At 33.0% G+C, this 24,771-nt stretch overlaps 2 protein-coding genes and 1 long non-coding RNA gene across 3 annotated transcripts; all 3 read right to left on the reverse strand.

Moving 5' to 3' along the window:
* Window positions 1-8,613: 8,613 nt before the first annotated feature.
* Window positions 8,614-9,792, reverse strand: LOC127713862 (uncharacterized). The gene is made up of 3 exons (XM_052219831.1): window positions 9,707-9,792; window positions 9,166-9,317; window positions 8,614-8,886 (listed from the first exon to the last, which is right to left on the reverse strand). Exons 1-3 carry the CDS (start codon window positions 9,715-9,717, stop codon window positions 8,699-8,701), a joined length of 351 nt encoding a protein of 116 aa, XP_052075791.1. The 5' UTR covers window positions 9,718-9,792; the 3' UTR covers window positions 8,614-8,698.
* Window positions 9,793-9,840: 48 nt separating this feature from the next.
* Window positions 9,841-11,723, reverse strand: LOC127713861 (uncharacterized). The gene is made up of 3 exons (XM_052219830.1): window positions 11,161-11,723; window positions 10,630-10,819; window positions 9,841-10,368 (listed from the first exon to the last, which is right to left on the reverse strand). Exons 1-3 carry the CDS (start codon window positions 11,554-11,556, stop codon window positions 10,052-10,054), a joined length of 903 nt encoding a protein of 300 aa, XP_052075790.1. The 5' UTR covers window positions 11,557-11,723; the 3' UTR covers window positions 9,841-10,051.
* A 6,157-nt stretch (window positions 11,724-17,880) lies between these two features.
* Window positions 17,881-23,991, reverse strand: LOC127713870 (uncharacterized). Its single transcript, XR_007987506.1, has 4 exons — window positions 23,885-23,991; window positions 22,424-22,467; window positions 21,690-21,749; window positions 17,881-19,473 (listed from the first exon to the last, which is right to left on the reverse strand). It is a non-coding gene; the product is annotated as an uncharacterized LOC127713870 (long non-coding RNA).
* Window positions 23,992-24,771: the final 780 nt, after the last annotated feature.

The raw sequence follows: 24,771 nt of genomic DNA on the forward strand, positions 1-24,771 counted from the left end.
AGCTAATAATAACCTATACAATTGGTAGTATGAAGACACTATGATAGTTGTCTTCAGCAGGACTAGCAGCAGCTTTAGCGTTCATACAGGCATCAGCAGCAGCAACATTATCTCATTATTTACAACTTAAAATGTATAATGTATGTCTGATAGCATTTACTTTCAATAGAAATACTCGACAGGCGAGACAATTTTGTGTGTCCACTCTTGTTACATATTAAGTTAGAGATTGATATTTAATGCATAAATTTCAAATTTAATAGAAAAAAAATCATAAATAAACGAGTTATTAAGGATTGTTTAAGCACGTGCCCATTTTTCTTTGATATGCCGAAAATCAGTGAACCGATTGACACGTGCCATATAACATAACAACTGAATAAACAATCATAATCTTTTTATTTTAAATTATTAACAATTGTATCGAGAAGATTAATGCTTGATATGATTTATAATTAAATGTGTTGTTCTTATTTACAATTATTAAAAGGACAAATAATTTTGCTATCGTTTTATGTTTTCCCCGACAAAGTTATTTGCCAAAAGTGCACGTCTTTGATGTGCGCCAACTAATAAGATAGAGTGTGGTCAGCTTGTTAAATGTTTAAGAAAGAGAAACGAAGACAAAAGGAATAGATATATTTATAAGTTTTTTGTTTTAATTTGAATTCCGACAAAGATGTGTGCAAATACAAATGGTTTCACTAAAAAATATGAGTAAATTCTGAGAGAAAAAAAATATCAAAACCTGGTGTTTGCTTTTCTACTTCAAGTTCTATTACTGCTTCATACTTAGTACGAATTATGATTGATTTGGAAAAAAAAAATTATGTGGCGTCCTAGTTTTTAACCAGTTTGATATCTGTTTACAAAGGCTTCATACGGTACTTATTTTTTTGTAATTGTTCGAAATTTGTTTTTTTTTTTTCTGAAAGTATAAGAAGTTTAAATATCATTTATCGAACTCTGAAGTTTCATTTTCAAAAAAATAAAGGAGACAAATGTTTTTTTTTAAATGTTCCACAGTTTTTAGCACATTATTTACGAAAATTATCCCGTATGTGTTAATTTAGAGCTATAGATATAATTTTGATATAAAAAGGTTATGCTTCGTACGAATGCCTTGAAAATATACTTTTACCACATGATGTGAAAATAATAATTTTTTGTAATACAAGATCATTTGAATACTTTATACCTTAATCTATCACGTGTAAAAAAACAAGGATTTGTATATATTACTATAAAAACAACACAAAATATTTTCAAAAACAATTTCTTCAAATCTATTTTTTCTTTCAGAAGAACAAGTATGCCAGTAGGAAATCCGATTTGTATTTTTTTTAACCAAGTTGTCTGTTTAAGATATTGTATAAAATAATTACTATGTGGTATGTGCTTTACTCATTGTTGAAGGCCGTACGGTGACTTATAGTTATTAATTTCTGTGTCATTTTGTCTCTTGTGAAGAGTTGTCTCATCGCCAATCATACCACATTTTTTTTTATTGGTTGCATGTAGTAAAAATTTATAGTCATATTGAATTCGTTTTTGTCCAAAAATATATTGCTCAAACATTTTTCACTTGTCGCATCTTAGCTGACACTTTGTTATTTACAACAAAAGATTATAAAGAACACCTGTGGTTGGTGTAGGTAAATTCAAGCTACTGCCACCTTCAAGATTTTTTTTTCTAACGGTTCATTAAAAAGAGGGTCTGGATGGGATGTACAGAATAGAGAAAAATGGGTAAAAAGTGCCGAATAAAGGCAAATAAATAATGAATACAGAAAAATAGAAAAAAAATAATGAATAGAGAATTATGAAGTGCTAATATATAAAGAATAAAGAAAAAGACTGAAAAAATAATAGAATAAAGTGTTGAAGGACCCCCATACAGACCCTCATAAAATTGACAAAAGTTTCTTACATCTATTTCATTTTCACACCTTACAGTTTCTGGGTATATACACATGGTGGGGTTTGAAAATTTTAATCTGGTAATTGAGATTAAATATAAATAAAAATATGAAGACGTTAGAAAAATATTTAAACCTTTTTCACGGACTTTTTCCCAACGTGTACAATAGGATGATATTTTCTAACATATATGTGACTTTTATCCTACTAATATCAAATATGTGTGGCTTTTCCCGCATCATAAATGTAAATCATGTATAGACAAATTACTGGATAAGAACGATTTAATTTTAAATGGGGGAATAAATCTTACTAAATGAAATTTGAAATTAGATCGTACGATTTTTTTTCACAAATAAGCTATCGCTATAAAGATAAAAGCTTTAAAAAATAATTATTTCAGAATTCCACTCGTTCAAGAAATTTTTTACTGGACAAGAATGAATTTAAATTGCGCAATATTTTTTTAAAAATAAAATTTGCATATGTAAGCTGTCTATTAATAATGTTCAACCCAATCAGGACTTTCAAGAAATTTAGGCGAAAAAAAAAACGATTAAAGTCTGCACAAAACTAAGTTGCGAAGCCTACTTTGATATTCTATATAACAAGACATAGTGATTCTTTTTGTAGATTTAGAACTTTGAACACAAACATTTCTATTGAGACTTGTAGATGGCGAAATAATCAGAGAACATTTTATTTGTACTTTATGTAATTCCGGTGATATTGGCTACGAGTTTCATTATGTTTTTGAATGTTCGGTAATAGGAAAAAGTAGACAAACGCCGTTAAAACGGGGCTTTAATTTTTAAGGACGCCACATTTTATATTTATAATGATTTCGATCTATATTTTTTAACCTTTTCAAATGAAATAAATTGAATGAAAAATTTTCAGATTTTGTGAAGATTTCTCAATTGGCTTCAATTATTTCAAACAAAACGATAAGTTTGTTTAACATTTTTGCAAAAACAATATATGTTTATTACTTTTCAAAGGAACCCTTTTTAATGGTTTTCCAAGTTTACTTGTATGTGTTTATTAACACCATAAATTAGTAAACATCAATTACCAGAACTTTTAGACAAAATATACAATGTGATACAACTTCATCACACAGATTTAAGACGCAGTATAGTTGGAAACGGCAATTATGAACTTTTCGGAAATTTCAAAAAACACAGAATACAACATTCCAAATGGCACAGTCTTACCCAAATTGAAAAAGAAGTGCTTTACCGAAAGCTTGCCAGTGACAAAAAGTTTAGTGACAATATGTTAAGAGCAGCAAATGGTTTTGCAATACCAAAAGTTAAACGTCTCGCCAAGAAGCCTGGTCAACGTCACCGGCCAAGGACAGCTGCAGTGAGGACAAAACCGAAATTTTAAATGTTATTGTTAAATCATATGTATTTATTTATCATGTTTATTTAATCTTATTAAATCATAATTGGAAATATAAAGTTTTGACTTTTTTGTTATAATGCAAGTATTCTTACTTCACTTAAAAATATTATCATACGTATAAAGAAAACAAAGTGATGATATATGAGACAAAAAAAAAAACAACAACACATTGCTATCCTATATAATTTTCGAAGTTTTGGTAATGCTTTACCCTTGAAAAATTACAACAATAAGATACCAAGAATAATAATTGACGTTATTATCAGTTATGTTACATTTTAACTATTTAAAAATTCAAATACATGAACTATCACTTAACCCGGATATAAAGTCGGTTCCAAACCGATACCGGTGAAAACTACAAATCGTACATTATTAAAATCGCAATTTTTATTGAAATTGTTTGGTTTTTTTTTACATTTTTCTTCATGAATTATAATATTTTTATGTTTTGAAAAGAATTTTAGGTCCTTTGTGCTCTTATGAAACTCCTTTGTGGTCCTTTGTGTTCCTTTGTGCTCCTTTGTGCACAAAGGAGGTCCTTTGCGGTGTCTTTAGAGACCCTAATCACAGTGACACGTAGACAACTTATTTAGCAAAATTTAATCGTGCATGACTAATAACACATGTACCCCTTAGAAGCAGGGGGTCCAAAATAGGATCGTGAAAAGAACAGGCAAGTGAAATATCATAATTTCAAACATTTAAAGTGCCTTTGTTTGATTATCTGCGGTTATATCGATAATATGAGTACAAATTAGAGTACAAATCCGGCTAGAGGTATAGGGGGAGGGTTGAGATCTCAAAAAACATGTTTAACCCCGCCGTATTTTTGCGCCTGTCCCAAGTCAGGAGCCTCTGGCCTTTGTTAGTCTTATATCATCTTTAATTTTATTTTCCTGTGTATAATTTTGAGTTTAGTATGACGTCCATTATCACTGAACTAGTATATATATTTGTTTAGGGGCCAGCTGAAGGACGCCTCCGGGTGCGGGAGTTTCTCGCTACATTGAAGACCCATTGGTGGCCTTCGGTTGTTGTCTCTTTGACACATTCCCCATTTCCATTCTCAATTTTATTTTTGCTTACATCAGCTTCATCTGAACTTTGGTGGATAGTAAAAGTGTAATAGTTGACTCATTGTCAATCGAACCACATCTCCTTATTTTATTCTGTCCAAAACCAGGAAATTTTAGCTGCAATAGGCATTTATTTAAAAAAAAACAACAACACCATAAATCATTTACTTAAAGGGGCCGTTATAGCCTGTTAACTCATTTTCGTTTTTTGGGGGATTAGGGGGGGGGAGGCATTCATCTACCGTTGAAAAAAAAGGGTAGGTTGGGGCGGTAATAGCTTACCGTAAGGTTTTAATCATGGTTCAACTTTAGTGACTTTTATCCTTGCCAAAGATCAATCTTATTCCAAACGGACTTTATTTTTCAGCAAGGTTTACTGTCGAGCGGGAAAAGTCAAGAGAGGACAATATTTCTATACTCAAGTCAATCCTTTGGGTTCAAATAAAAGGGGATACGGGTAAATAATGATGAGACAACAACCCAACGACACAGAAAATCAAGAAATTTAGAGTCAACATGCAGTATTTTATAAAAGAGAGATCCCTATACAAAATATCAAGCTAAAACCGCCCCATGTATAAATAAAGTAAGGAGGTAATTAAATATTACCTATCATTAAAGATATCCCAACAAGCACAGAAATTTTTTGTGTGGATGAAAAGTTAAACCATCCCATTTTTAATCTTAATCAGTGGAAATCAAAACAGGTACATGAAATACAAAAACAGTACAAGAAAAATACTTCACTATATATATATAAACGGTAGAGTAGATGATGAACGTGGATGATGATGGCTTTATGTCCAGCGGAAAGTTAAATGCATGTTTGTTCTGAACGAGATTAACCCGGCCGGGGTTCGAACCCACGACCTCCCGCACTAGAGGCAAAAACACCACCACGAGAAATCCGAAGCTGTTAGAAAAATAGAATATCATACCAAAAAATTAAAGTGCAATAAATAATCCAATCTCAAAGAACTCTCCCTTTTATTTAAGCCAGCAAAAAGTATTTAACCAATTGATATCATTGAAAACGTCAATTGAATATCGATGGTTGACTTCAGAGTAGATTTCATGCACGAACGCTTTCTGCACATTAGGTACTCTTGCAACAATTATTTGAGGGATCCGTGTGTGGCCAGCTGTTGCAAGGCTAAATTTCTTTTTTTTTTATCCAATATACCCTCTTTTTTCAGTGGCATTCCAAGTTTCATGTCCATTCTCACATTCGACCTTTTATTTTTGCTATGAAGGGCCTACCTATTGTATTGATAATTAATGTGTTCTTGTTATGAACATATATGAAATATTTGCCACAAGACGTAAAACAAACAACATTTATCAAACAACTTCATAAATAATTCCTTGTAAACATAATACGAAGGCAAGATATTGCACAATGCTATAAAGTAATATTTCCATGTATATGTTTCGATAATTATGGAAACCTTAACGGCCTTTTTTCAGTTATCTCTTTGAAAACCACTACACGGATGAACAGTAATATATATTTCTTTTTAAATTTTTTTCTTTCGTTCTTAGATCTACTTTTCACGGTCTATCATATAAGATTATGCCATTTTATTATGGAACTAAGACATGTAAGAATAGATTTTCAAGGGGTGATTTCTAAGTTAAGACGTGTGAAGGAAATGACGGATGACTAAAATAAAAGTGTTTATTTTCATGTAATACATTGTATTTCAATTTAAGAACGATTGTCAATCTTGCCAAAATATCTATTATTTTTATGCATTGAAGTTAACAGGCACAGTTTTGAATTAAGACAAACAAACAAAACAATATTTATTAATCAATTGGACTGGACAGAGAACATTTATTACTTTTTGCATTTGCTTGTCACGTAGTGCAGGCAAAGAACATAATCAAAACCAAACTGAACATTTATCTGAATATTCTCAAGGACCCTATGCATCTAGGTCTGTTATCAATAGGATTATCAATAACATGCATGAAATATTTGCCACTAAACGTTCAGCAAATATCAATGAAAAAAATCCATGCATGTAACGGAAATTACCGAAAATAGCCATTGTATATATTGCATTAACGACAACTTTATATGATATTGAAATGTCATTCATTTTGTTTAGTACGATTCAACAAATTAGAATGAAAAAATAATGATTTGATAAAAGTAAATCATTTCGGAATCGCTGTGATATATATGAGACTGCAATCCAAAAATACAAGCTTAACAGTTGTTATTGTCTTAAAGGAGACCTGACACGATTTTTAAAATAAACAAAAATCAATTAATTTTAACTCAATTATACTATATAAACACATTTCAAACAAAATAATTGTAGAAAAACCCCAAATTAAACTAATTAAATGTTTTGTAATCACCGCGTCCCCTGACCTATAAATTTTAATTAGATAGGCGATCACGTGACCCGATGACGTCACAGGCACTTTCTGGGTCAGACAGTGGTAAGCGGTTGAAGAGTTGTAAGAAATTAAATGATAGGAAGTATGGGCAGCTGTGACAGTGATATTCCCGATGTTTCTAGATTAGTAGATATACGTCCGTACCAATTCGAACCACTAGGCAACGAAATTAATTCCGGAGAAGACACTCAATAATTCCTCGTCAGAGACCTCGGACATCGACGACTTGTCTCAGGCCGAAAACCGCCTGATGAACACCGACTGGTTCGTATTTACTCATTATTGTTCCTTTTTATATTATTTTTGTTTCAAACCAAAGTTGAAATTAAGTTATCTCTTTTTATAAACAATTTGAAAGTGGCCCGAACCCATGTTTAGTTGAACCGAAAGTCGTATACTTGTACGTGCGCCTCCCATCCGAAATCGTACATTTTTATGTTTAAAAAATCACACAGATTGCTTTTATTAGGTCAACTTTTAATATAATGTAGATTGTAGAAATATACATGTAAAAGGGGAAATTCTAAATGCATCTGGTCATTATCTTTTTAACTTGTTTATTTGTTTCGTATACACGGCATCTAGTATCCTATCAATATTGAAGTAGTTTGGTAATATATGTACAGGCCTATATTTTGTTTTCGGCTGTTATAGGTGTGACTGTGGGAATTGTGAACCCATGACAACATCTGAAGAATGTACATGTTGTTCGAATGTATCAGCTGTAAGTTTCCACATGCCGAACCAGAAGACCTGCAGTGCATCACAGAACACGATGTGTTTGTTGCCAACTGCCTCAACAGACACGTTTTACAGGTTAGCATGTATGCTTACCTGGAAAATGTAGGACCTTTTGATGACAACGAGCCAATAAATGAGTAAATATTTTTTTCTTTGTTACTACATTTATGTTGAACTCGCATATTCATTTTCAGCCTTTGTGATAACTTGCATATTCAATAAAAACCTTCGTGATAACTTGCATATTGCACGTGTTGGTAGGCTGCTGTCTCATTTTAACTTTTCATTACGAGCTCCCATAACTTAAAATCGAACGATCTGTCATGATGTAGAAAAATGTAACCCCATGCATTGACTGAATCAACTCAAATCTCTTACATTGTTTTGAGATCACTTAGCCTCACGAACAGGACCTGGCAAATGTACTAAGAGTGACCATATGAATCTGATGAATGCCTTATGACATCAAAGTCCTTGTGAACTCTGGTAGATGTTTGTCTCATTGGCAGTCATACCACATCTCTTTTTTATTTAGATGTCATTATGCATGAAAATCTGTAAATTATTCATTCACCCGACAGAAGCAAAGAACACAAATTCCATCAGTATATAGAAGTACAACTTTAACAGTCAATTAGAATACAGTATTAGTTTTGACAAATTTATTAACATCCATCATAATAAAAGTTATATACAATTGATACAATAATATTCTTATTTATGCAACAATTTTATATTTACAATGACAATACTATTCTTATTAATGCAACATTCATATATACAAATACAATAATATGTTTATTTATGAACAATTTCATATTTACAATTATCATGCTTGAAATAAAGTATACTACAATCGTTAGTTTTAACATGAAACTTTTATCTACAGGCGGTACCGCTTCATGGCATACAGACGTTTTGTTCAATGGATTTGGCATAGACTAGACACAACAGAAAGATATTACCAGCATGTGTGGTGAAAAAAATAAGAGAAACTTTTCCATCAGAGACATATTGTGGTTTTAAGTATGCAGTTGTATGACAGATTCATTTATTTAACTATTAAAATTTTAAAATTTGAATAAGAAGTGTTTTTTTCTTTCTTTTTCGTGGTTGAAAAAGAGATGGGTCATTATTTACTGTCTTTGAAATCGTGATTTGTGTCTCTGAATAAGGTCGATCTTCCTGAACGGGGTGAATGTTGATGTCATGTGATCTGGATGGTGATTGTTGTAAACACGCACATCACCAGTAGCAGATGTATAAGATGTGTACTCTTCTCTTCGTCTCCCTACTACAGCCTGTTTGATAAGTGTCACGTAAACTGAAAAAAAAATAGATAATGCTATGAATAAACAAATAAAAAAGAAAGCCACAACTTATTTTTTTAATTGTCAAAGAAGTATTTATGATATACATGTATATCCAAATGATTGAATTCAATATCAAACTTAGTTACTTCCCTTATCCATAGCTTGGATTCATTGTCCTGGTTTAAATTTACTTTTTAAATTTTCACATAGTGTATCACTGAAGATACTTTAAATGTACAAATAGACATCTGGTGCAGTAAAATTACCATTAATGTTATTTAAATACTTACCAAATGTTGTTGCAGTCTTCTTTGGCTTGACCACTGCCTCAGTACCCTTTTTGGCCTTTGGGTAACACATACTGAAACGCTGTTCCCCAGTCTTGGTTTTTGCTTGCTGTCGCCCACTGTTCTCGTTATAATGAAGAGCGGCAATACTCAATCTGTAAATATGAATATATAAATTAGTCAGACAATATTTCTGACATTTGCATAACTAGTGTATTGTTTGTATAATATTTTAATAATGAAATACAACATGTGTTTAAACAGTTTCTCTTATAAATCACACAGTTGGTTTTATCCAATTCTAGTCCAGTAACGGCTCATTGTATGAAATACAGTATTGCATGCATTGGTAATACAAAATACAAACTTTATAGCTTACTATACAGTGCAGGTTTTGCTAATTGGTGAAGGCTGCACAGTGACCTATATATAGAAATCATAGTTACTAGTACTTCTATGTTATTTGTCTCCAGTGGATAGTTGATTTATTGGCAATCATACCACATCTTCTAATTTTTATAAAATTAACTTTATCAGTTATTACCTTGCAAGCATTGTTGGGTAAAAGAAGTGGGTGCTCTTTGGGCAGAAGTGGTTCACCAAAGAATGGAACACCTCCAAGGAATATGTCTGGTAAACAAGTGATAACTTGGGTACATCTACCAACAGATACCTGCTTTCCACAATGTCCTTTAGTCTCTTGTATGGAACTGAGCCTGAAACATGAATTACCAATAAACATTACATTTTTTTTTCTAATCATTTAACTTTATTCATTATTCAATGTTCTTTTTTATCATATTGAAATATGTCATTTCATGTTTTATGTACACCCGCCTTGTTTTAATATATGTGTATCATATTAAATTACTTCGATGAAAAAACAAGGTTAAGATATTTCTATATTGGTTTTCTTTCTTCTTGATTTTTTTTTATGAGAATAAAGAGAACAGATTTTACCTTCACTTAACCACTGTCGGTCTACTGTGATAGGCTGGTGCTCACATCTCGGATAAAGTATGGAGTGGTTCTCATGTTTGTTGCTGATGTGGTTTACAATCGACCTCCATTTTGCCAACTTCAGGTCTCCGTTAGTACCACAGGAAGACGATATCCAATAGATGTGGTTGACTATGGACTTGATCCATGGACGAATGTCCTTACTGCCCGACTTCTTTGCAGCAGCTTCCAGCTTCTTAGATATTCCTGCAAAATAAAAGAGATAATGTATAAACAGACTTTGCAAAATTATTGATATGAGTTGTAGCTTAGTACATTGATTGATTGTTGGTTGCTCAACGTCCAGTGGCAAATATTTCATGCATGTTCAGGACGAGGTAGCTTAGTACATGTACTGCACAAATTTTCAAATTTAATAAATAAAATAATATAATAATTTTTCTTGCATTAAAAGTATTTAAATCTTATCATATATGTTGTTGGCTTAAATGACAAATTTATAGTTACCTTTAGCTACATGCCATACATCAAACAGGTGGTTTGTTGTGCCTTGCTCTGTACGCATGAACTTCTTGATTGAAGAATGCCTGTCAGTGACTAGATCTTTAATTTTGATGTGCATCATGTCCTCTAGGTATCTGATGGACCTCTTCAAACCTTCCAACTCCATATGTGCAGAGCCTTTCACTTCGTTACACTGTAAAAAAATAAGGACGTTTTAAAACATGAACTGCTTTGGTTTAAATATATGTATACAAAAATATATTTATTGGCCACAATGTTAATACAACAACCGTAAACAAGATTAAAAAACTTTTTTTTCAATGTTTTTTTTTTTGTACTGAAAATGTTGTAAATTTCTGACTAACTTCATATAAAAACAAATACATTATTTGTTTGCATGCTCTCTTTAGTTGGTGTTTACCCAGAATATCCTTTTCTCAGATACTTGGAGTTATCGTCTTTTCCAAATTAAAATATTCAGAAAAAGCTTTCTTTTTTATTCGGACTGATGATTTTCATCTTATTTCAACATACCTGTACTAATTGGAAGTCTAAAATCTTGCTGGTCTCCAAATCCATGATGGTGTATGACCCGTACTTTGCCGAATAACCAGGAGAGTCACATCTTGCACCCCCACCAACAATTACTTCTTTGTCATACAGGTCTGTGAGAAGTGCTGTCTGTTCTGCATCCCAGGCCATAGAAGCAGATGGAGAAACATACAAAGTCTGCAGTCTGTTGTAAGTTCTTGAAGATATCGTCTGCAGGTTGAGGTGTTGAAACATCTGAAGAACTTTACTTGAGTTGGACCCGCTACACAGGATGGCAGTTGCTGTCATCAGATGACCCCATGGTAAGGTATTGTGGCAAGACTGGCTCTTCCAGATGGATACATGCCCATTCAAACAGACTGTGTTGGTGACAACCATGGAACCTCTGGTATTCTTTATAAGGGCAACAGCTTCCCCAGAGCAGTAACGTCAAACAGATAAGAGCTCGGCTAGTGCTGAATCACTCACCATGAACTGTTTTTCTTCAGCTGGGGTAGCCTTGGAGTTGAGTTTGTAGTTCATTTCAGAATCAGTATCTGAATCATCATCAGAACTGGAAAATAAAAAAAAATATTTCTAAATGACTGTTTAGATCATTGGACTTTTGACAAGGTCAAATATGGACTGACTGGTTCTCAAATTATATTGAGAGAGGATGAAGTCTGAGGACACGTTCGATATGATCTACTTATATGGTTCATATATAACCTTTCGACTGAGTGAATATCCTTAATTGGTATATTATATGTAAATCGTTTATTACGGAAATAGACTTATGACTATGTGGTATGGGTTTTTCTTTTTGTTGAAGGCTGTACAGTGACATATTGTCCTTAATTTCTATGTCTTTTAGTCTCTTGTAGAGAGTTGTCTCATTGGCAATCATACATGTCATACTTACTAATTATATGTTTCAAGATTTAAAAAAAAAAAATTAAAATCTTGTAACTATTTCATTTTCATATTGAAAATATTCACTGATGAATGTGATGAATATCAATAATATACTAAATCAATCCAACAATATAAAACCTACAACACGTACAATACAACTTATTTGTTTACCTCATTTCATCATCTGTTGGATTGTAGTCTGAGTCATCACTATCTTCAGGTTCTGCACTATCATCATCACTGTCGCTAGGGTTCTCTGCTTCTTTGGGTGATGGTTCATCTGTCTGGGTTGCTATTGTGCTAAAAGTCTTTATCTGGACAGTCATTACACCTGTTATCATGGTGTCTGTCTGGTGACCCGTTGTTCTCCGTTGTGGCTGCAATCTTACTTGAAGCTTCTTATTCACCATCCTGATGGATGTAATAGGCTTGGGAGGAGATGTTGATGTAATAGGCTTGGGAGGAGATGTTGATGTAATAGGCTTGGGAGGAGATGTTTCCACTGTCATGTTCGGCTGTGGTATTACTTCAACTGGATCACTTGGAGTACATGTAGTAGGAACGTCTGTGTCATCCAACTGGACAGATGTGGCTGTGTCTTTTTGCTCTGGAGTCTGGGCTCTCACATGACTGTCAAATGCCATTTGTAGATTCTGTAACATACATTTTAAAATTAGTGAAACTCATTGTACATATATGTAAACTTGAAGACAAGTAAATAAGTATAAATTATATGCTCATCACTTAAATTTCACATCTTAATAACAATTAAAAAAAATAATTTATAGTTAAATAAGTTTGTAAAATTTGCAAAACTGATTTCACAGTTATTGATATAAATATTAATAATTGCACACACCTGTGTCTTACAATACGCGATTCACCCATTTACCTGTATAATTAAATTTCACCGTCATCACTGAAGTAGAATTAATTTACTGTAATACACAAACCCCTTTAGAAAGTTGTCACTCTATCCCACGTGTAATGAAAATCCCCGTATCTGTAAAACATTTATCGAGAAAATTCTGTAATCAGGTATTTAACTAACCGCTTGACCACCTGCTAACAACGAGATCAGCTGATCAATGGCGCGTGTACAAACACCTGGGGAGTGCACACCTGAATCGAAATTAGTAGTGAAGCTGTGTGCAATGATTAAATAATTAAACACGATCAATGTTAAATAACATATAAATGATCTGACATATCTATAATAAAAACATGAAACTATTAAATGCCGTAGACAAAAATAAAATTTACCTCTGCCTTTCGGCGTTTCTCAAAAGCACCTCTCCTGGTGGGGATGCTCAGCTTCTCGCCATCTTTGATACCGGTGTCAGGTACAGGTACATCGGGCTTTGCGTCGGGACGTAGAGTTAGCTTGTATGTCATTTTAAGTTGTAACATAAAATCTGGATCTTTTGTAAAACTCTGTTTGGAGAAATGCGCCGAACATAATCTGTGGTTTGGTCCAGGTACAAAGTTCCACCTTCTGCAATAATGTGTCCACGCTTTCCGGAGTATAACATCAGCTGGGAAACGAAAAAAACTGATCCCAGTGCCTTTCTTCGCTTCGTTGTTGCACCCATAAGCTGCACAATACACCATGGCTGGTTTGCATTGATGTCAGTGTTGCACGAAAACGTATTTTGATTATTTTTTTCTAATGATAAGATAAGTGATTGATGCTGGCAGTCAGAATGGTCGTAAAGTGCATGTGACGTCACAGGCTCGAGAGCCTCGTTTTCGCAATGAATTTTTGCATATTTCACAGGTCAACGAGATGTCAATCAAATTGACCTATATATACGAAACTGGATACAGGTAGTTGAAAAAACCTTTACACAAACATCTTTCAAGCCAAATTATAGAAAATAAAGCAAAAACCCGATTTCATGTCAGGTCTCCTTAATATCTTTCCTATTGATTTGTGATGCTCCTTAGTCTGGACCACACAAATTATTTGCATTGACAATCATAACAGTATTGTAAACGTTTGTAAAATACCAACAAAACTGACAAAACCATCTTAGATGACAAAACGTATCCAAATTTTATCCTATGGGAGAAAAAATAATCCTATAGGACAAAGTTTATCCTAAGGGAGAACAAAGTATCCTACAGGACAAAATTTATCCTACGGGAGAAAATAAAATCCGGTAGGAGAAAAATTATCTTATGGGAGAAAAAACATCCCACAGGACAAAATAAATCCCTTAGGAGGAAAAATAATCCTAAGGGACATTTGTTTCTGAGAAAAAGTCGTTCATGATAATCCTATAGGATAAAAAAAATCCCATCGGATTTAACACTTTTTTTGAAAATCCTACAGGATATTAATTTTATCCCATAGGAAATATATTTTCCTATAGATTAAATAAATCCTACGGGATTATGACTTTATCCTATAGGATTTCTCAAAATCCTGTAGGATTTTTAAAAATCCTATGGGAGAAAATAATATCCTACAGGATTTTGTCACTGTTTTCACTCCAGTTGCCGAACCAGGCGAGCCACACCAATTTTTTTTTGTATAGTGTTATTTATCCCCAGGGGTACATTATTGCCAAATATGATGATTCTACCGTTTAAAAAAGTGTGGTTCCAATTTGCACTCATGAGAAGTGCAAATTAATCCAAGAACATGTTAGCTGTTTATTCATCAAGTGAATTTCACACTGATAATGGTCGATAACTATGACCAAAGTTGACATTTCATGTAAAAGTCCGTAACTCTAATACCATAAGTAATAGGTCAACTATATTTGCTCGTATGGCGCACACATAGCTATTTATGGGACTTTGAACTTATTTTCTTGATTATTTTGTAAATGTTAAGTTTTTTGGTTGGTTTTAATGATTGTAATGTGTTCATGTCCGTCTGGCAGGTTTCATTTGACCTTGACTATTTTATGGTTCAATGAACAATGTTAAGTTTATTTGATACTTTAGTAAAACCCTTATCTTATAGACCTTCAAAATAAATTCAATAATGATCGTTCAAGCAGTCGCGACATTTCAGTGCGTGCACTCTTTTATAAATAATATGTAGTATTTATTTATTTTGAAAAACACAAGTGAAGTTTTTTTTAAATGTCTAATTAGTTTATCCCGTTTGTGTAAGACTTAATTATGAATTGTTAGACACTTTTTTTTAATTTAAGAACGATGCAATCCTGTTTGGAATTTATGGTTGGTTTAAGCTCACCTGACTCAAAAGGAAAAGTGAGTTTTTCTCATCACTTGGCCCCCATCGTCCGTTGTTCGTCGTCTTCCGTTCATTTTTACAAAAATATTCTCCTCTGAAAATACTGAGCTACAAAAATGTACCTTAAATCAAACTTGTCCACAATCTTATGTCGGTTTTAAAAGGTTTAAAGAGCTAATGTGTTACTGTATTGCATGCTTTTTATCGACTTTTATTTAACTTTATTTGATTTGATTTGACAATCATAATTGGGGTTTTCGATGACCCCGCAGTCATTACTTTCGATGACTGCAACCAATCCCACGCTGTACAGTCTACATTTTGCTTGGTGTAAATACCCGCGTCAGCATACACACTAAAACCCATTATATATATATGGATGGGGGAGTGTTATGCCGACTGACGTCCGAAAGCCTGTATCCGTTGTGTTAGATAATGGACCACCATTTCACTGTCTCACGAGTTTGGTCCTGATAATGCTTCCTGTCATCGTTAATACTACGTCCGAGACTCATCGACCAGTACTTCATCAGTGTGGTTAGCGGGCTGCCCAGCTGACCAACGTGGCCCTGAAAGCATCCGTTGTGAAGACAATCAACTTAAACAAAATAGTCAACATACTAAAACATCAAGCCACTACCAAAATGGCAGCCGTCCTTTCCATTTTCTCCATGTTTACGACAACAAATTATTTAAAGGTCACAAAACGCCTCCGGACACCGATCCGACCGTGCGAGGGCTTTACTAGCCAGTCAAGGTCGTTAAACACCACCAGTTAGTTATATGACAACAACCTTGACCTTGAGCACGAAACTGAAACATAAAGACCCTATTTGGAACTTTTATACAATATTCGAAAACAACAACAAAACCAGCTGAGCAAAATGCATGTAGTGATTGCAATACAATAGTCAGTGCAAAAGCCACCCGATGAATTCCCTTGGCAGGGACGAAACAGTGTTTACTTTTGTACTACTAATAATAAATCCTTGTAAAAAGTAAAATAACAAATAGACCGAACTTGTAAGTCACTGTTTATTATGAATTTACAATACAAATAGAAATAAGAACATTTAAAATGACTTTAACATTTTCATTATTAAATTACTAACAGTGATTGACCAGGTAGAGAGTTGTTTTTCTTGTAATATCCACTCACAATTTCGATGGACCAGTATTACCCTGTATTTACATGTACCGCTGTTTACCGCCGGCATGGTCAATACTAATATAGACCGCTTTTTGCCAACCTTGTTGAAAGCCCCATGGTTGCCTATAATTGCTTACATCCACTCCATTTGAACTTTGGTGGATAGTTGTCTCATTTTCAATCATACCACATCTTCTTATTTTTACATAATTATATCTTCACCATTTCTTAATCTATATCTAGTTGTTCTTTGTATTGATGGTGGAATCAAATCACAAAGATAGATGAGTTCGTACATGTAGATGGCCTGTTTCAAGGCACAATTTCTTCTCTTATCTAATAAGCTATGTTCATTTTCCTGTACTAGTTTAAAATTTCCAACTCGTCATCAAAGTGGACCTATCTACAAAACATACCTATCTATTGCATGCATATGAAGGGCGATGATATGCATGAAATATTTGCTTCTGAATAATAATTAGGCAACTATCAATCATCAAATTTTTTTAAACAACTCAATTCCAAGCTTATTTTTGAAGAATAATTATAGATACATCAGTTATGATATTTAATTTAAATGCAAGGAGATGTGGGGTATAAGGAAATTTGGTCTAAACTGCAGAGAATAGCCCACCATTAGTAGCTACAGTTACTGTAAATGGTTCATCAGAATTGTAGGTTTTTAAATAAAGAATACTGTATAATACTTTTACTTGAATACATAACTTATTCTAACATTACATTTTGTGTTGGACATTTGTTACAAAATGAGTAATTTGTCTTATTCTTGTTTCCACCCGTTTGGCAATACTACGGGTGTTGTATGCATATATGGTAAGCCGTACTTTCGGGAGCATCCCAATCCATGTAATCAATGATACAATAAATCGAGACCATGGAAAAAACACCAAAAGGGTAACAAACAGACTCCTCTACGTCAAAGAGAGACATTACATAGTCAGGTGGTCTTTTCTTCTGACTCGCGTTTTATCTCAATGCTATTTGATAACTATCCTAAGAGAACTGCGAATGAATGCCAATTAGTTATGTTTGTAAAATTTTATTTTCGTTAAGAGGTGAAATAACAACAAACTATAAGGCAACCACTGACGGTATTATAGTGAATAGATAGGATGCGATTGCATCATCATTACTAAAAGGGGGAAAATGATAATGTATATTATCATACTTTATGCAAATTTCTTATATTATCCATTCATTTCATTGGACACGCGGTATTTGTTAATTTTCACTAATCTTTCATAAGGCCCGCCCACCCATAGCAACATGTGATGATATTAGCAACGGGTGCTAATGCCTAAATTAACACCCGCTGAGCCCGAAGTTTGCCGATCCGGAACAAATTACACCCGCTCCGGCCGAGGTTTACCGATTCTTATTTCTACATCATTTCCGTCGTTTTGTTGTTGTTATTTAGTAAACTATCTTAATTTATGACTTTATTTTTTACAATTGTCCTTCTAATAACATACATGTAGTGCACACTTGAATCATAAAGCATTCAGTTTAATAAAAAAAAACATATTGCCCTTGGATGAAGGTGATAGGGTGATTAACAAACTCGGTGAAAAGATTATCAACCGCAACTTCGTCTTCGGTGATGATTTTTTCCCTCGTGTGTTAATCTACCCTAACAGCTTCATCCAAGGGCAGTATGTGTATACAGCTAATGAAAATAAAAAAACTGAACAATGTGTGAACCACTCACATCCAAATAATTTTGTTATCTGGCAGTATGCATGTCTTGTTTCAGTGTTTGAAAATTAAATAGTATACAAAAAAGTGGTTAGAGACGTTTTGCTGACTTAAATTATGTCATTTCTCAATCATTTCAGGTACAACATAAAACCACACCCCTATAAAAAGGGGAACATTGTTATTAAAGGAAAATAACTCCTATAAACATGATAAAGAGTCAATTAACAATTCCGAAAAAAAGTTGACTTATCAGTTAATCTTGTCTTCCCGATCTGTATTGCTATATAAAGTGTCTATCTATCTTAAATAGTTTTCAAGTTACTAGGCAAAAACGCCAAAATAAATGGTTAACACCGTCTTTAAGGGCAATAACTCTATGAAAAGTCGTCCGACAGTTATAATGAAATTGGACAGTCAGTATAGGTCTTGACATTCTCACTTTTTCTCTATTTATATCGGTTTTCATGATAATAGACTATTTTTAGCAATGCCGGCCGAGTTGGTTGACAGGCGGGATCATTGGACAATTTTTAAAGATTTGATACCCTAATGCTGAATGTGACTATATTTGGTTAAATTTGATCCAGTAATTTCAGTTGAAAATATTTTTGAAAAAGTTTACGGAAGACGTCGGGTGCCGACGCCAAGTGATGGGAAAAACTAACTTTGCCCTTTGGGCCAGGCGAGCTAATAAAGAGATGTGGTATGATTGCTAAAGATACAACCAGCTACACGCATTCACATGACGTGGAAATAAGCAACAAGGTAATACATTTAAAGGAATAGATCAAATTTGATAAATAATAACTGACGGTAGACAGTTCTGTCACAAGGAAAACATGTATAGCTGTACAATATAACAGTTTGTGTTCAGCCTTAAAAAAAAACTGTATGTCATTTAAATAAGAAGTGTGTTTAATGCAAAAAACAAAAACAAAAAAAATCTATCTTTTTGAATCGACACAATTAATAAAAAGAATAAATAAAAAAAATAATAAGGAAAACTATAAAACAAAAAAATAATATATACACATGTGTACATTAATTGTCTTGAAAATATATTCCAACGTTATGATTCATTCCCCGTCAAAATTTAGCATGTATTTCTCATTGATATCGGCATACAAACTTTCTTTTTTAATATTTCCTTTTCCAAAACTAAATTTGGACCACTTTCTCTTCTTTATTTCAGTTTTCATTGCTTTGGTGCTTGGTTTTCGTCGACATATTGCCTCTTTGTTCTTTACAATTAGACCAAATACGACAACTAAAACGCTTCCAACTGCAACACAGGTCATGTAAATAACAACGTTGTTGCCTTCTGGAAGTTATAAAAAAAAAATAATAAAATTATTATGCTTATGTTGTTTATATTTGTAAATTGTGAAATTATCCATTAGCAAGGTAATATAATTGTAATTGAAAATATATGAGTAAACAGAGATTAGGGTATACGCCAATTAACAAACGAACGACCAAAACACTCAAATGATTACTAGTATTTATCTGTCAACCTCAATTTATTTATTTGATCGATCCATCATTCAATATCATATTCTTGGTCTTTTCGGATTATACGAGTACCTGGTATTGGATAATGACTTGTTTTTTGCAATATTATTTAAGACCTGTTGCCAAACTTTATCAATTAACAGGCCAGTGCACTTATAACGACCTTATTTTTCCCGCTCACAAAAAAATCCGTATATGTCTGGGAATATACAAATAAGGAGATATGCTATGATAGGCAATCAGACAACTATCAACCAAGGAAAAAAAAAAATATGTTAAAATCTATCGCTCATTGTACAATCTATTAGATTAACCAACACCAACTGTGTAGTTATAAAATGTCCCGCGATAACACAATATATATAGTTAGGCAATTCAAAGAAGAAAGAGGGGCGAGTCGGGTACGTCGACAAAATAAGCGCCATTTACTATGTATGCATTACCCGTCATGCAAATCCATTTCATTCAAAATTGCACAATTGAGAATAGGACAAAATCCGTCAAATTACAGATAAGACGACTTTATATACTCGACTGGTATATCAACATGTAAGACTGAAAAAACATGTCTCTGGTTAGTTTAGACACAAACATATCGTATCGGTCGACCAATTCGTGATGCTGTCATACCTTAAAACTTATTTAGTGTTGATTTCAGTCTATTTTTTCTAATAACCCTGTTGGAGCCGTTTTTATATTAGGGTGTAGAGAACACACTGCTAACGAAGTGGGTATAATGAAAAGAGTCGTCCTTAAACAAAAGTTTTGTCCGACCAGTCAGTATTATATTGCTTATATTGCTTCCATTTTCCGAAAAAGGTCGTAAATTACTAAACATGATCGTCTGGATGGGGTTTACAGAAAAGAGAATAAAAGGGCCAAACCTACAGAAAAATGGACCAAAAAAAGAAAGCAAAGAGAAAATTGGGCTAAGAAATAAAGAACAGAAAAGAATGGTGAGCTAAAAAATAAAAATTAGAGAATAAGGTGGTGCTAAAATATAAAAATAGAAACAATTGCTTAAAACAAATAGGGCATACAGAATTGAAGAACCCTTTTTTAACGATTTTATATATCAACATCATGTCAAATAGACATATACATATTCTTCAGGAGATAGGATCATTGCTGAAATAACTGATACATGTATGGTATTGCAGAGACACCATAATTCAAACGACGAAGCAATAGTTAATTTTAAGTCCCTGTCCAGCCTTAAACACTGAGAAAAACCAATATGTACAGTTATAAAATATAAATGATATTGACTATGTGGTGATGACATAAAAGTGAACTGCACTTGTATTCGCGTGTAATTATTTTCACGAACATTTACCTATCGCAAAATACTTGAAAATAAAAAAAAAAAAAAAAACGCGCAAAATGTAAATCTACAGTAGTTGTACTCAGTAAAGTATATAAAGGTTATCTTTATCAAAGGAAGTTACATGAATATAACGGGACTGCCATTTAATCTGCCATTTAGCTGTAAAGATGATTGATTGATTGATTGATTAATTGCTGTTTAACGCTGCTTTCAACACGATTGTGCTATTTCATGGAGGTCAGTTTTTATTGGCGGAGGATGCCGGAATGCCTGGGGAGAACCATCGTTATTCGGCAGGAAAACTGATAATCCTAGTCAATTAAGATTGGAGTCGAGCGCACCTGCCACGTGCGGTATTCGAATACACAACATCAGTGTTTACAGGCTAGTGATTTAGTAGTTCGAATACTAATACAACTCGGCCTACGAGGCTCCGAGCTGTATAGATGAAATACGATGTATAATTATTTAGGCATATAGGTTAGATTTTTAGGTATGCAAATAGTGTGTTACATCTCATACATTGGAGCATGCATATTGCATGTATGGTACGCTTTGAATATCTGCTGTGCAAATCTTTCAAAAAAGTAAAATAATTTTTAAAATGACGAGTTAAAATGAATTTACGAAAAGCCTAGTTGAACTTAAATTCAGTTTCATGTAATTCATGCTATCTTTTATCGAATGTATTGTCTCACCTGCTTCCTTGACGTTAGCATTATGCCTGTTATCAGTAAGTACAACAGTCCTTGTGTTGACTACATTATAATAAAAACAAAATCAAAATTTATGTATGATGCAATTGTATGTAATTTTACTACACAAGTTACTAAAAATAAATAATTATAGCTATATTCGGAGACAAATTGTCATCGGTGTAACCTATCAAGCATTTGCATGCGTTCATGATGACAGTGTCAAATATATTGCAAAGACATTGAAAATATTTAAAGAGTTTACTACGGTACCATTAATTATACAATTTAGTCGGATACCCATCCGATATACAACTGAACTTTACATCAGTGGTTTCGTTATGAATCCTTTTTTAAATTTTGTCCTAAAATAGTCACAGTAACATATTGTTATACATCATTTCTGTTCGTGTTTTAGAGATTTTCTTCGATATAAACCAAAGAAAATTTCGGACGCTTATATTACCTTGTTTCTCCAAATCTACACCGAGGATTTTAAGATGAATTTGTTTAATAACCATTAAATACTTAAATTTGGTAATACATGATCGTTAAACGTCCTGAATTGAAAAAAGTATCATACTGAGACTGGCATTTCTTCTAAGTCTATGGGATTGTGATGTTTTATCGCATAGAGGACATTAGAAATAACCTGTGCATGTTTCTAAACACAACTGAACAGCTAGCCTCAATTGTATAAAAAATATGTATGCAGGGATAAGTCAACCAATTATTACCGTCTATCATGTCTTTCGGAACGCATCCCTTTACATGGTCACATCTGTAGATGAAAAAAATAAAGTCGATAAGAAAATAAACAGATGATACTAAGGGAACAGTAATTCAGTTGTCGTTGGTTGCTATCTGTGCTATTTATTTTAGTTTATTCTTTTAGCATAAATAAGATCTATAATTGTCTCATTTGTTCCTAATTTGTCATATCAGGACCTTCAATAGCATACTTTACGGTATGGGTTTTGCATATTGCCTTATATAAGGCTGTATCATGTGTATGGTGACAAAACGTTGCTTACATCATCCTCGTCATTTTGTCTCTGATGGTGCCCGTTGAGATCATAACACTTCTATTTTGTAAATAACAAAAACTCTCTTCACTTCATATGCAACACCATCAATATGATCTGTGTTCAAATGCGCATTTGTCATATCATTTAGATCGCATATTTGATTACAGTTACATATTTGATGCATTTACATAATTCTATATTTTTACTTAACTTTAAGTTGATTCAGGTGTGATTTCAGATAATTTTTACCATTCACTAGCACAATTAGTGAAATAACTTTTTAAAGTTTGACAATTTCCTTTTTAAATTTAATATATTAACGATATTTTTTTTCTCTCAGTTATAAATCTTTGAGCTTCAACCCGTGTTTAATGCACGTTTGCATATTTCATTATGTATGTTTTGTAAAAATAAAAGCTCTATTCTACTCTTAAATTCCCCATTCCTGTCCTGACAGTGAACATCGGAAAACTACCGTCGCCTAATTCATCAAAACCATTTTATTAAACATTTTTCCATGTTTTGTATGTTATAGATATTGTTCTTTCAAATGTATACATAAGATTTGTTTTTTTACTAAAAAGTAAAAATAGAAAAAAGAAGATGTGGTATGCGTGATTGCCAATGAGACAACTCTCCACAAGAGACCAAATAACACAGAAATTAACAACTACGGGTCACCGTACAGCCTTCAACATTGAGCAAAGCCCATACCGCATATTCAGCTTTAAAAGGCCCTGCAATGACATCTTAAGTTTGTTTTTGCGTCAAAAGCGCTTTTCAGTGACAATTCTAGTAAAAACTGTACTTTTTTAAAAGGATAAATTTACACGAAGCATGCCGATATCATAATTTTGAATAAACTTAAGTACAAAGCCATATAACAAGAATAAAAAATCATGAGGAATTCACGTCGTATAATAATATTGATGCACAGACGAATAATTTTTGTAGAAGAGTAAAACGTTAACCTTGACATCGATAATTGTTAAAATGACATATTCGAACTACAGCTGTAGCTAGCAATATACTGTAGCTTAATGAAGAACAAAAAGTGGTACTTCTTTATATTTCCAAGTATTTTTAGTAGACGTTGTTTACAATTCATTTTCAAATCTACTATAAATATTGTCATATGTTCATATTTATTTACTATGATCATGATTGTACCTCTCATTTGGGTTACAGTTGCATGTAAAACTGCACTTTCTTCCAAAAAGTCCATCCTCACATTTTGTACATACATGTACTTCACCCTTGGAATGTTGGCCAATTGGACATTCTGAAAATAAATTGCGAAAAGAGATAGAAAGCATATATCTAAGCATGTTGACCATCTGAAAATAGTTAACAATAAAGTCGAGACATGATAACATTGAATTCGACAATAAAAAAGTATAATAAACAAATAAAATTCTTCAGATATTAATTGAAGACTAGTCTTTAAAGTTCTAATTAACGGTATTGTTATTTTCTTTTCCTTGAAGGTTGTTGTACATTGATGTTTTTGTTTGTTTTTGACAAATCATTATAATATGTTGTGCTGTGCTATTGTTTAAATAAGTTGTTGGTGTATGGTGTATAAGCATATCTTTGATGATTCATTTATTCGAATTTACTACATGTAATGTAAAGCAAAATGTATTTTGAATTATATAAGAACGTGGTGGTGTCTTTTGATGGTTTAGGGATAATATGATACCTTTGATTGGAAATTGTTGAAATACTATTAAAAATGTATTGAAAGGTAATATATTGACGAATTAAATACTTTTGTCAAAGTATGCTCATTTGGGTCAGTAAACCTTGAATAAACAGGACACTTCTGTGCGGTATCCTGTTTCAGAATTTGTTTTTTACTTTTGAGCAGTGGTATTTATTAAAAAAAAAACAGATTTTACCACATTAGTTAGGCTGGTAAAGTTGCATGGACATTTTAGCACTAGTTTACTAAGTCTCTACCGTTTCCTTGTTCTTGGATTTTATTGTGCATGGTGTACAGTTGTCTAAAAGACAGACGTGAAGATGGAGAAACTCGGGTTTTCCCAGGCTGGGAA

This window comes from Mytilus californianus, unplaced genomic scaffold (genome assembly GCF_021869535.1).
Source record: "Mytilus californianus isolate M0D057914Y unplaced genomic scaffold, xbMytCali1.0.p SCAF_82, whole genome shotgun sequence".
Lineage (NCBI taxonomy): Eukaryota > Metazoa > Mollusca > Bivalvia > Mytilida > Mytilidae > Mytilus > Mytilus californianus.

Excerpts from the sequence above, each read along its gene's own strand:
- LOC127713862 (XM_052219831.1), bottom strand. Across the intron at positions 8,887-9,165 it reads GAAGACTGCAACAACATTTG|TTTACGTGACACTTATCAAA; the intron begins GTAAGTATTTAA and ends TTTTTTTTTCAG.
- LOC127713861 (XM_052219830.1), bottom strand. The coding sequence starts at position 11,556 with ATGGTTGTCACCAACACAGTCTGTTTGAATGGGCATGTATCCATCTGG. Across the intron at positions 10,820-11,160 it reads TAGACTTCCAATTAGTACAG|TGTAACGAAGTGAAAGGCTC; the intron begins GTATGTTGAAAT and ends ATTTTTTTACAG. Across the intron at positions 10,369-10,629 it reads TGTATGGCATGTAGCTAAAG|GAATATCTAAGAAGCTGGAA; the intron begins GTAACTATAAAT and ends TTTATTTTGCAG.